Here is a 13,951-nt window from a genome sequence, read left to right on the forward strand (position 1 = left end):
ATGGTGCTCTGATGGCGGGTCTCACAGATGGATGTCTTGTGTAATACGTTGATGAGGATGGGTCATGGTGTTGGACAACACTGTCAGTATTTCGAACAATAAACACTGCCTTTTAAAGATCAGGCAATAGGTTTCTCGAAAGTACTGTAATTGTTCGATGTTAGAGAATTATAGGTAAATACATGAATCAATAATGAAACACGTTATACAATTACTGTAATCCCAGTAATTTCTACAGTATCAGTCAATGGTCACATATAATGGATTCTCACTTGTTGCAAGTGTTTTTGAAACTGAAATCTCGAGATTTTAAGAGCCATGTAATTCCTTTAGAGAGTTATTTGGGTGCTATCAGATCTTAGAGAGCTCCAATTACCAGTCCTCTCACTCGTCTAGAATGCATCCCTCATAATGAAAGGGGAAAATGGGATCACTGGTAAGAGCAGAATGCAATTTAGGTGTCAGACAAGCTCCTGATTAACCACTTATAGAAGCAACTCCTGCGTCAGGGCTAGGCCACAGCGTTTCACATTGCCACTCTGACTGAACCTCGAAACATAAGTGGCCTCTACCTATTGATTTCTCAATATCCTTTTACTGTTGATAGAATTTACATCAGACTCTCGATGTCTCAAGGAGAACAGTTTGAGGAGCACCCTCCCTCCTCGCTCTTCATCCTGCTACCAAGAGCTTCTCAGTCGGGAATAAGGTACATTGCCCTCACTTTCTCAGTCTTCCCCTCCAACAGCGCAAGCTAAGCCAGCAGGCTGGAGAGTAGACATGGACGTGGAGGACACAGAGGAGCCTGCAGCAGAGGGCTGTGCTATCAACACCGTGGACCAAGATCAGCCAGGGTGAGTGTTATGGGTGCCTGTTATGGGTACGGCTATTCATTCAGAAAAAGACGTGGCGATGATGGAGAACTGTGTGTAGACTGTTGGTTTCAGTTGGAACAAGGAACATGTCGCTTGGTGCCGTTCTACATCCTTGTTTGACAACTTTTTGTCAGTGTGTCGCATGCTGATTATCAGATATCGATTGACAGCGTGGATACTTCCACCCATATTCTTTATGTTGCCCAGAGCAGAAACCTTATGGCTGTGCTGTCCATGCTTAGAACAATGTATACTCTTTCAGAAGAAGGTACTGTTTGAGTGTTGCAAAGTGTATAAAACCAACGTATAAGTATGCAAACCCTTGACAGTAGTGGTATAACGAGCTACGGTTTTGACCTAGTCCACTCGTACACCATGTCCACTCGCTGTGACACCCTCCACTGGGTGACCTTACCGGCTTTCCATGGACACATCGATTTTTCTCCCCCATTACAGATAATTGCTGGATCCTCTGAATCCTATCCTCCCAAAGCTGCTGGGTGGGGCCGCTCTAGCGTGTTGACACAAGAGCTGCTATCTGATTTTGGCAATATGATATCCTGAAATCTCATTGACTGGGATTGACTTCTGTGCATCATTCCTGAACTTCCTGTCCAGGTCCAGAGAGGCTCAGCGTGTACTAACACTGTCTCTTTACAGTGTGCTGTGGTTAACCACTGCTTTTATCGAGTCACACTAAGTCACATTAGAAACTTCATTTTGTCATGGAAATAAGGATGAAAAAATGTGAAGTGAATGTATTGCTTGGATTGGAAATAGATGGTTTAGCATGAGAGACCTAAAGAGTTTCTTTTGTTTATTTTCTCTAATTGACATGAAGCTTTTCATTAATTTTTCTCTGTTAATAACTGAACATGAATGATAAGCCATCTGTGTACATCCCATCAATATGAAAAAAAGGTTATAATGGTTTTATAATTGTCAATTTAGCAAAGCCAAATAAATCATTGTTTGTATAATATATTGAGTCTGCATGTTTTCCAAACACAGTAATAACCTTTACAGAGTAGTACCCTGCTTCAGCTGTGCTTAGTATATTAATACCAGTTCTCTTGTTCTGCATGGAGCTACTCTCATCATTTTATGCAAATGACTGCATCCTTTGTTTGTTCTGCTCCATAAACGCTGACATCTTTAGATGAGAACACAGCTTCCTTCTCTGCATAACGCAAGTTTGCACTACTATTGTGATAAACTGTCAAATTATTTGCATTTAAATGTATGGTACCAAAAGTCATCTTTTTTTAGTGTAGGCTACTTTGTCCCTTGTGCCCATTTTGCAGTCACTGGTGTTACTCTCCTAGTTTTTGTCTCTTTTCCTTTCAACTGCCAATTATCCAGAAACTTGGAAGCCTGTGTAGTCATACACTCCAGCTGTCGGAGACACGAGAAGGTTCAGGCCTCCTCCCACGCACACTTCTGTTAAATCCAATTTTCCAAACATTATTTAGTCAGTAATACTGTATCACCACCTATCACCGTCTTCAAATGAAGAAGGTAATAACATTCTAAATGTACTATTATTAATGTAATAACATTCTAAATGTACATTCTAAATTCATATACCAGTGAATAAGGTGTACACACCATCTAGTGTTGCCTCCCTGCTGAACTACAGGGTATGCTAAATGGCATGGTGGAGCCTGTGTGTGTGTGTGTGTGTGTATGTGTGTGTGTGTCATGGAAAAACAGGGCAGCGCTGCACTGCACTGTGGCCCAGGGCAAGTGTCAGGCCACATGACTGGAATAGTTCATGTGTAAGTATTTATGTCATGAGGGGATCTACTTTTGTAAAATGTCAACTCACTGCATCTCTCTGTGGTGTGGGCCATATGGTTATTCTTGGCCATATAGTAATGCTAATTTGACTGTGTCCGGTAGTTAAACCATAAAGGCAGGGGAATGTGGAATGATAGATGACACACAGTCAGACACACAGTTTCAGTGTTGCACAGACTCCATGTAGGGGGTTCCTTCACCTGCTGCCACAACAGTACAGGAAGGGAATCAGACAGAGCCTGCTCAGAGCCTCTCGTCTGTGTGCATGGCAGGGGACGGAGTTACGCAATCGCATTTTGTTTGCTTGCAAAGACAGGGAGGCAAACACATGTGCTTCATAACTAATGGGAGAGTGAGAATGTCATTCACGCATGAAGGTGCCTGATCACCATAATCCAACGTGAATTATTATAATGCTGTCATTCCCTGTCTTTTAAAGAAAATTCCCCCCTGAAAATCTACTCATCTAATGATTAAGTGGTAGCACAACATACTTTATTCATAAAAAAAGACAAAACACAACAAAAACATGATCTATATTTTTTTATACACAACGCATACATGCAAATAATTGCAAGCCTGGCCAAACTAATGTCTATTAATGTTTCAGGGTTGGGGGGGGGGGGGGGGGGGTAGGTTCGGCCTTCTCTATATGAAAGGATTGTTTGTCATTTAATAGAGGGATATATTTAGGATTATAACAGGGGCTTATGTTAGATGATGTTGAGTACGATAAACACCAGATGCATTGTCCAAAGCCATGAGAGATTGATGGTTTATCATTTTTATATTGTGAAGTGAAGGATTTTGAACTTCACCAGTGCTTGTACACTGTGTAAAAAAATAATTTTCTTCAATGTTCCAACAGATATTTATTTATCTTGTGACCCAGTCTCTCCTATTGCGTAGCTACATAAACCGGACAGTGGGAAATGCTGACCGACTAGATTTTCCATTTGTATCAGTGCTCTTTACCTCCGCGGAGCCCCCTTACACCAGCACAGCCACCCATTGGAGTCCAGCTGCTCTCCATTGATCCCCCTTTGCTTTCTGATGCACTGGCCTGGAATGTGATGTTATTTCATTACTGAGGCAGAAGGGACAGCTCCAGTCTCCAGCCCCCGGCCAGAGCTCTCTTACCCGGCCAGAGCCAGAGTTTGTGATAACGGAACAGCTTATTCAGGCCAGCTCAGTCGCCTATGGTAACTCCAAATCAAGCGTGGCGTGGAGACTTTGGACCCTGGTGAAAGGTGCAAAGCAGTGAGTGTGAGTGAAGCGGGGCCGTCAGAGCGGTGCTGAGGCAGCCACCATGGACCCCGATGACAACGAACTGGGAGTCTTCACTGTCATTCAGTGAGTAGAGCTGTTCCAAAGTCACATGGAGATGTTTTTCTGTGTTTGACAGGGTTGTTCAGTTGCAATCAGTTGATGATAGCTCATTTATGTTGAATTCCTGGTGGTGTAGGATGATTGCTTTGTAGCATCTAATCAGCTGGTGGCTTGGTTGATTATAAAATGTCACACACAGAAGTTGAAACAGTGCAAATACGTACAGAAATAGATGATTCACTAATGAGTTTATAAATTGCTGGGCGAGATAAAGATATCTGTTTTCATTTAGATATCTCGTTTAGCGATATTATCTGGATTACTGTGGTTCCAGGATTGTGGATTAACCTTGGTTGACCTTTTAGCCCGGTGCAATATACAATACTATAATTCCACACATAGCTACAGTATGTAAAGATTACCTTACCTTACCTACAGTATGTTGTTCTCAAGTTGAAATGTATAGTATGTGCTAGTGCGTGTGTTGCCCTGGTGGCAGTGCTAGGATGTGTAATTGCACTTTCCACTAGGTTATGTAAATATTTCAGGCTGGTCAATGGAGATACTGAACCAGAATTTGGGGACATATTACATAGTAATATATGCGGTTTCTTTTTTCTTTTATGAAAATCTACCACCGTGATCTTGTAACTGTAAATGTTGCAGTGCACTGTATACAGGACGGACGCAAGGTTTCGTCACTTTAATCGAAAGCTATGTACTTCTCACAAGCTCAGACACGTCTAACTCCACTTGTAATGCCAATATCATTGTCACATTATTTATCATTCTCTGCAGCACACCTGTTTTGGTATTACAACATACTGCAAAAACTTTCCAGGTCTATGAATACTTTCCGAAGAGTGTAGAACAGGCTTTTATGGGATCCCCTCTCTCTCTCTCTCTCTCTCTCTCTCTCTCTCTCTCTCTCTCTCTCTCTCTCTCTCTCTCTCTCTCTCTCTCTCTCTCTCTCTCTCTCTCTCTCTCTCTCTCTCTCTCTCTCTCTCTCTCTCTCGCTCGCTCTCGCTCTCTTTCTCTCTCTCTCTTTTTTGTTCCCTCTCTCCCTCTCTATCATTATAGTTCTTTGTCATTCTCTCTGTTGAAACTCTCACTTTCACTCACATGCATCCATGCATCTCTCGTGTGCACACACACACACACACGCACGCACAGTGAGGGGGAAGGGTGGTGTTAGTGGACCATGTCAGGGACCAGCTCAGTGTGACAGCTGCTGACACACACATGTGGTTGGGGCCAGAGGGTAGTGATGCCAGGTGAGGGTGAGAGGGCACAATGAGCTCTGATACAGTATCCTCATATCCCTGTGCTCCTGCACGCACAGTACAATCTTTCCCCCCATTGTGTCAGACAAAAACACTGGATTGGGCACTTTGGAAAGACAGGCTATTTTCTTCATGCAGCTTGAACAATTTTGTGTCATCAAAATTCAATGTTTGATGAAGTCTGAGTTAACATCTGATGTTTCTGCTTGACCCCCCCCCCCCCCCCCCCCCCCGGTGTGTTTTCTCTCAGAATTTATTTTTTGCCCAGACAGGGCATCTGAACATTTTTATTACATTTTGGGTGTTCTTATACATTTTCTAAACTTGTAATCTTCACAATATCGTAAATATCTACAGTAACACATTTGGTGATAAATAATGTATTATTATGGATTTATAATTAGCCATAATGGGTCAGGAATTATTTAACATAAAACAAACACAATCAGTCTGTATGTTAAGTTATCCTCAAAGCGATTTACCCAATGCTTATTTTAGCTCTATAAGGCGAGTTACTTAAGTCAAATTCTGGACTTGCATAATTTAAGCACTGGTAGGTATTAAGTGTCCCAGTGAAGTCTGAGCCAGTCTTTAAACTGGCTCAGGAGGAGGTATGGAATTGGTGGGCATAGAAGGAAGGGGAATTTGATTGGTAAGCGACTGAGCCATAGTCTCTCTCGATCTCCCTCCTGCCTGACCCTAATATCCTCTGCCACTCTGACCGGCCTCTGGGACTAGTGCCCAGACGGACAAACTTAACAAGCCCAAATTCGCTGAGTCCTTCAATCCCGCCACCATGGGAGCCAGAGCGTGCAGATCAGGCAGACTGTCAGATACGCTCCGCTCACTGATCTGTGTGTCCTACAGTACATGTCCTGTTTGGGCCTTGGATGTTTCCCTGGACCACAACAGTAGATTCCTCCTTCAGCCTGGCCTCTACAGTAGAAACAAGTAGGCCAGGATCAAAATCCTCATTGTCTGTGGAATTAATCCTGAAAAGGCTTCTTTTTTCTTCTTCTTAGAAACTCAAACCACAAGATCAGCTGAACTTGCCGAGATTCTCCTGCCTCTGCCGGTAAATGTGGCTTGTAAGAGAACTGTGGATTTTGGTGAAGTTTGACTGATCGAGCGGCAGCTACAGCTCACTGAGAACATCCGACTAATCATGAGCCTGACTAGAGTGGAAATGACATCTTTCTTTATTGGGCGCCTCACTCCTCGGAAAGGCACTTTGAGTCACTCTCCAGAGGCTAACACGTTGTGACGTTTTAATATAGAATGGTTGCAGCTTGTCTGAAGAAACAGTTACAAATCATCACTTTAAATGCCTTGGTCTCTGCATCCCAGTATTCCTATTCTATTTACTGTTGGCATATGGAGCCATGTTATTGATGGGGCTGTTTAATATTCCATAAACCCCAGTGCCCCACACACAATCATATTACCTCCTCTTTCTAGTGACCCTGGTATTAAAAAACTCCAACTTGCTCATAGGCACAAGCATAATGATGTGATACAGTATTATGTCAATATCTGTAATACTAACATTTTATCCAGTAGGTTATTCTGGTAACTCTTACTGAAGCAAATCATGAATGAATGATAATAATCTCTATTTTTATGTTGTTCTACAAATATGAAGGGATTTAAGTTTTGGGTTAAGGATAAGTGGTTGGAATACAGTAGAAAATGTACGATATTTACAACATGGTTTACACATTACCATGAGTTTGCGATTATTACAGCAAAAGGTAAATTTGATCAGAGTGTCTGTGGGCATAACATAGCATCACACTCTATGCAGCCAGACCACAAGGATCTAAATAGCCTCATGGTGGTTTTTGACAGAGGTGCCTCATCTATGGTCTTTGATTAATGAGGGGAGATTCTTCCTCTATTGGATAATGGACATGTGGTGATCGATCATTTCGCTGGGAGACTGCAGTAGTGTGTGTGCTGAACCTACAGTAGTTTGTTCAGCAGTGTTGTGGGGAATACAACAGTCTATAGCACTGTATTCATTTTGGAAATATCCCCCCCTTTCATTATCGTGGGCATGGCAATGCAGGATACATTTTCAGAATTTATTTTGAAAATGGATTTGAAAATAAAGTTAGCTTGTGATTTTGAGCTTTATCAAGGACATATGGGAAATACACATTATTAGAAATGTAAAATGTAGGGGAATAAATGTGCTTCCTAAGTTTTCTGCTATCATGCTGCTGACCGGCTGAATGGATAGGAATCACAGTCCAGCGCTGGCTTCATTTGCACTACATATAACTCTGCTTTTGGTACAGTTGTGTAGCATATACAGTTTTAATGTACATACAATACAAATTCTTGACAACATTTCCAAACTGTGTTTTCCCCAAGTGATATTGTAAAATGTACCTTTAATAAATGGATATTATACAGTACACGGTGTATACCTTAATACTTGTATACTGTACTTAAGGCATTCCTTGGCATATATTGTCCTTTTGGTTGTGTTGGATGGAGTATGTAATCTTTATGATGGTGTATATTGCCTTTTCAGTAGCTACAGTACAGCACAAAGTACAGCCACAAAGAAGATGGGGTATTCCCTTTATACTGCGTTATTTCTTTATCTTTCTGTCTCTACTTTAGTGCTCATCTATTGTTTGCAGCACAGCTCTCTATTTCTCTCTCTCTCTATCTTCTCGTTTCCTCTGTATCACTCGTCTGTCCTTCTCTCAGTCCCTCTTCCATTTGCCTCACCTCTTCCTGAGCAACAACAATCATACGCTGGTGGATTCTGCTCCTTCTTCTTCCCCTTTCATTCTGAAAATACACCTCAAGCCAGGGAATAGATGAGACTGGCCCCTGTAGAAGAGAGGGGAAATTCAAGGGAGCTGGCTACATCAATCACAAGTGATTTGTGTGGCCCCCACAACCCCAGCCTAACCCTACTCCCAACCCCTCTAACCACCCCCCCTCCTGTTTCTGTCTCTCCTGCCTCCCTATCACTCTCTCTCTATCTCTCTCACTCTCTCTCTTTTTCTAACTCTCACTGGCATTCCTTCCTTCTCTCTCAGTCTCCTGACTCTCCATCTATCCCTCCCTTACTTTATTTTATGCTCCCTCTCTCATGTCCTCTCTCTCTACATCTCTCTCATTCTCCCTCTCCCTCTGCCTGCCTCTCACACTCCCTCTCTTTCTCTCTGCCTCTCTCCAAAGCTGTTGTTACTGTGCGGCTCCTGCACATCATTCCACTGCGATGGAAATTAAATGAAGGTAGCTTAACACGCCCGACGGAGGCATGCTTTGAAGGATGTAACCAGGGAGGCTGGGCACTGCCAGATCCTGTTCCATGGGCTGTGGATTTGTGCCGCTGAGGCGAGGACACAGCAATCACTCAGCCATGCAGAAGCCCCGGCAAGAGGACTAATCTCTCCACCTGACTTGTGGAAGCTACGTTTTTTTGTTTTGTTTTGTTTTCTGAATTATTTATTCCTCCAACCACTAAAGACAGTTGGACAATGGGGAGGGAGTGAGGTCGATGGTAGATTCTGTAGCCGCTGACTGCAGTCCTCTGCACACATGGACGTGTTCAGCTTTGTGAAGATGCCAAAGCTGACAGGGTGAGTGGGATGGATGCTGCCGTGAGGGTGTCGGCCTGTCCACAGCATCTGTGGACCAGGGCTGTGTCCTCCTTCCAGAGGCACGCTTTAGAGGGGAGAGAGGGGATTTACACCAGGCTAGGGGATGGGAGATCGAGGGTAATGTATGTTGTAAGTGCACTTATTGTTTGAGGATTATCATGATAACTCTGTCTGCGTTGTGACACACGTGATCCAATGCAGGGCACGTATGCGTGATGAAGATTGGGGTTGGGTGGGTGACTTGACATGGGGTGGGTGGGGGCTGGGGGTTAGTTAGCAACAAAGGCTAAAGTGCCTAAACTTAATGAGGTGCGCGGGAGGATTCACTGAGGCAAAATAAATAAATAAAAAAGATGCATAAAAGTGCTGTTGCACTGTAATGAAACAGATGCACCTGTTATTTGGTTGGCACTCATTCAACAAAATCATACTTCCTATGTTATTATAAATTGTCACGTGAATTAGACATTCACGAATGTCACGTTATTATGACAATGGGATAATATTCTAGTTTTGACACATTGCTTTACTTTGCCTGTTCTTTTTATTTAATTTTTCCATTGTTTTGGTGGTTCACTGTTGCAGAAAGCCTATGGTAGACACCATAACAACAAAGTAAATTGCCAAGCTCACACCACACATTACACCAGGTTTGAAAAAGTTATCTGGTTATAAGTCAGAAACAAGAACCCAGGGCTGAGGGCTCACACTTTTACATCTTATCCCGATGACTTGATTTGGCAACCTCATTAACGTCACTCTGAAATGACTTCAGTCACTGTGGATTAGGTGGCTACTGTCTAGAGCCCCATGGGCTTGGCCATTGCCAGGTTGTTAGGCTTTAGACACTAGAACTCATCCTTAGCACAAATGAAATGGGAGCTGAGAGGAAGGTCTTACATCAATTCTGCGTAAGACAGACACTCACCTTGCACCCTGGAGTTGCGAGATCTGAACCAGCTTAATCTTCCTAAGGGATTTAGAGCCATCAGTACTCAGGCCATAATGCTGACAGATCAGGTTACAAATCTAACATCTAAATCTAACTAATATCACATGCCACACATCATACTGGGTGCACTCAAAGGTTTATTTCATTCTTGGGATGGGAAACAACTTGAACGGTGTACTTTTGAACATTTAAATACATATCCGTTTTCCTTCCGAATGTTTTTAATTATTCAAAAGAGATGCAAGCCTAATTGAGAAGGGCATAATGATGACAGTGAGCATGAAAATAGTTTTTTTTTACCGAGCATCTGTTGATGCAGTTCCTCTGATTATGCTATTGACAAACAGATATTTTTAAGTAATCTATTTAGTTATTATTTAGTCTATTTTGTGTGTATCTGTAAAGAGTGCAGTGATGCGTGAGTTGAAAAACAACAGTGATTTTAAACGAGGCAGGACAGGCCTGTTCCTCCGGATGATGTCAGCGCAGCATCCCAACCTCTCCATACGTAGCATTGATTTTGATACTGTTCCTGTTGAGGCGGTGCATCTTGTCTCTGCTAATAAAGCCACATGCAATGCAGTCTAAGATTATAAGATTCCCCTGTCACATAGTCTCTCCTCTTGGTGCCAGCTAGCATGCTAATCGGCAGGATATAGTTAAAGCTGAGCACAAAAAGGACAATTTTACCCCAGTAATCCAATGTTTGTGATTCTTAAGGGCCCTGGAGACTATGAATGCCTTCGACACTTGGCTGTGCTTAATGCCTCACAGCTCCCGCAGACGTCTCAGTGCTCAGAAAGAAATGTCCCTGTCTTGATTTTCTGTTCTCAGCAATGGCACCTCACGGTACTCTCACCCCTTCGAGCTTTGAGATTACTTAAAAGATTGTCTCTGGTGTGTTGTTGTTTGGTTTGTTTAGAGGGACTGCTCAGTGTATGAGGTTTTTTGAAGACAGCCTGTTTGGATTGAAATCTGGAACAGGTTAATTGAGACCACCCTTCTGACTCATGCGTTTCAGTGTGTAGGGAGATGTATTCCGGGAATCTCAGGCATCAAAACAGTGTATTTGGTTCTTGTTTAATTAAATACATTTTATTCAGTTGCAATATCTGTGAAGAATATAAGAAAAATGCGTACCAAAAGATATTGGTATTAATCTTAATCGTATTAATCTTATGGTATGCACAACATTGAAAGCCACCAGAGTTTCTTCTTTATACACAGGACATGCAAACAACAGCAGAGGGCTCCTACCATGAATAAATAAGGTACAAGCTTGGCATTTGGTTCATGAACAGTTATATTAAAGGAAACTCAAAGTATGGAAAGGCATGTTTAATGCATGACACCCCCCATTCTGTAGTTTAAGAAAAGACCTTGCTAAAATTGAGACAGTGAGTATTGCAAGATTGCAGCTTGGCTCCTAAGAATGGTCCACAGACCAGAGGAAGTACAGCCTCCTCAAAACAAGATTTGCTGAATAATGCAGATGCGCTGCACAGTATGTGTGTTTCCTGTTGTTTACTTCTGTATTGAATCTTTTAAGCTTAAAAGCTTTGAAAAAAGTGTATTTTATAATGAATTGAATGCTTTTATTTGTGTGTGCCTACCGACCAAAGTGTTCATGGAGAAGTCACTGGACTGAACACATTTTTAACAACCCAAATGTTCATCAGCGTACAAGAGGGTCTCAATAGTCTTTTGTGTAATGTGGCTGCTTTTGAAACTAGAGGCATTATTTGGGGGACACTGTATACTGTACACCATAGATGTCAGGGTTGTTGAACCCATCTGGCATTTGGTTGAAGAGAGAGAGGTTTGAGGCACCCACTCAATGTTCCCTTTTCCAGAGCTTTGCATAGAAGCAGTGAATACATTTAGTCATTTAGCAGACGCTCTTATCCAGAGCGAATAGCACAAAGACGTACATGAGAATCTGAATCTAGGCTGGTGCCTTAGGGCTGATGTCATCACTGTAGTGGGTTTATCTCAGACGAAGCACGTTGAAGAAAAAAGGGTTTGAGAAGATCTCATATATTAAAGACATTAACGGTGGGTTATTATTTCATTGGTTGGAATGGGAACCCATGGTGTTTTAAACTGTGGTCAGCCTAAGTGCAGGCAGTAAGACGTGAATAGGCTGCCTTGCCCCTGGGGGGTTTGGCTTGCTTGTATGTGACCAAGGTTATTGTGTCTTGTCTTTCCTTATTTCCTGTAGTTTCTTACCCATAGCTGGAAGACTTGTGTGTGTGTGTGTGTGTGTGTGTGTGTGTGTGTGTGTGTGTGTGTGTGTGTGTGTGTGTGTGTGTGTGTGTGTGTGTGTGTGTGTGTGTGCACCCTTGCATGGCATTTCATTTACTTTTAAAGTGTCCCTGTAAAAAATGAAACTCTGGCCTGAACCAATTTTGATGGGTTTGTGCATTTTATTAGTTATACAGTGACTGGTGTTGTGAAAGATATTGATTGGTTTTGTGTGTGTGTGTGTGTGTGTGTGCGTGTGTGTGTGTGTGTGTGTGTGTGGGGGGGGGGGGATGTTATAACATTATTACTGGTGCAGTGCCCAGTCATTTCCTGGAACTGGTGCATCAGAGGTCCATGGCTCCAGAAGGAGGATATCTATTTGATGACGCACTGGTGCCCACTGGATAACAGGTAGACTGGGATCAGAGCCAGCAGGATTTCAACCACACTCTGACACTGTAAAACTCTTAAGATCTTTGCGGGTGGGTTGGTTCCGAGATGTAATTTTCTCTACCCATAAGAGATTAGCTACAGCACCAAGAAAACCATCCTTTACAGACACAGCTGAGAACTGCCTGCGGTAGTGCTGTTGCCCATGGCAACAATATCAGCACTTACAAAGACAAATACCGAAATGTAATATTCATCTGTTTTTGGAATAATAGCTAAAATTAAGGAAAGCTTCTGCCCAAAGGCACATCCAGTGTTCTTAGGATATCAGTAGCTAATGTTTTTGAATTTGTACAGAGTTTGGGTTTGCTCTGTTAATGATGCTATTAAATCCTTCTCAACTCATTCCTCACACGCCATGTAGGTGGTTAATACCGCTTCTCAGTTGGCAAGCAATGATATGCAGCCTTGATAGACCAAACGAACCTGTCAAATAGCCACATGCCAGAGGGACTGTGGCCAGATGGAGTTAACAGGCTAAAAGAGGTCAGATCAGCCATCCTACATTTCATAGACAAAAACAACCATGAAGAAGACCATTAGTAAATTAACTTTCAGACTGAGTTCTTGCAATAGAAAAGCTCTCTGATTATCATCATTTGTCTCATTCTATGTACTGCTCCCTCAGTCTGTATTAGGCTCCTCCTTTACAGTCTTCCAAGATGAACAGGGACTCTTCCCATTGTTCCATATTCCATAACCTTCCATAGCCAGACACCATCATGTTAGTGTGGTTGGAAAGTATGCATTCGAATTCCCATCACTTGGACTAACTTTTTGGTCAGTGAAATGGACAACAGAGAGCAGCAGTTTGCTGTCATCCTGCCTGATCCCTTTCAGCACTGCCAGTCAGGACCGATCCAGAGGTCAGCACTGCTTCTGTCATGTCGGCTAAACTGAGGATTTTCATGCGTGCTACTGCATTTAGGAAATCACTTTGCGTGTGTGTGCGTGTGAGTGTGCGCGCGCGCGTGTGTAGGTGTTTGTGTGTGAGAGACTGGCCAGGAAGGGAAAGACAATGTGTGTGTAGACTTTCTTTCACCCAACTTGTTTCTCACTCAACAAACTGAAATTGAGTGGTAGACCGTATAACTGTTATGCAACACATTCACTGCACAGCTGAACATATTTCCCACACCTGGAACTATTATGCCACACATCTCTAAGCTGCTTCAGGGAAATGATATGGTGTTTACTGTAGTGTTTGTTGCAGTGCAGCTATTCAGGGAACTATTTCGTTTATAAAGGCTTTTCTGTACTGTTTATGAGACCTAGTGTGATGTTAGATCCTTAATGGCAGACAGTCACTTAACCCTCAGTACTGGTAATGGGAGAAATGTTGGTGCCAGTGTCTGGATTTAGTTTCAGCTTCAGACCACACTCCTGCAGATT

The 13,951-nt window shown here is 42.6% G+C and overlaps 1 protein-coding gene across 5 annotated transcripts in view; it reads left to right on the forward strand.

Moving 5' to 3' along the window:
* The first annotated feature begins 744 nt into the window (after window positions 1-744).
* The window catches only part of frmpd4 (FERM and PDZ domain containing 4), a 33,191-nt gene continuing 19,984 nt past the window's right edge, over window positions 745-13,951 (forward strand). For 3 of the 5 annotated variants that reach the window (XM_062456714.1, XM_062456717.1, XM_062456719.1), the window contains exon 1: window positions 745-854. In XM_062456714.1, the coding sequence (XP_062312698.1) occupies window positions 781-854 (74 nt within the window). In that variant the 5' untranslated portion in view covers window positions 745-780. Of the gene's footprint in view, window positions 855-3,761; window positions 4,029-8,414; window positions 8,893-13,951 lie in introns of those variants that run through there. The other 2 variants (XM_062456715.1, XM_062456716.1) reach the window with 2 other exon arrangements.

Source organism: Osmerus eperlanus, chromosome 3, assembly GCF_963692335.1.
Source record: "Osmerus eperlanus chromosome 3, fOsmEpe2.1, whole genome shotgun sequence".
NCBI lineage: Eukaryota > Metazoa > Chordata > Actinopteri > Osmeriformes > Osmeridae > Osmerus > Osmerus eperlanus.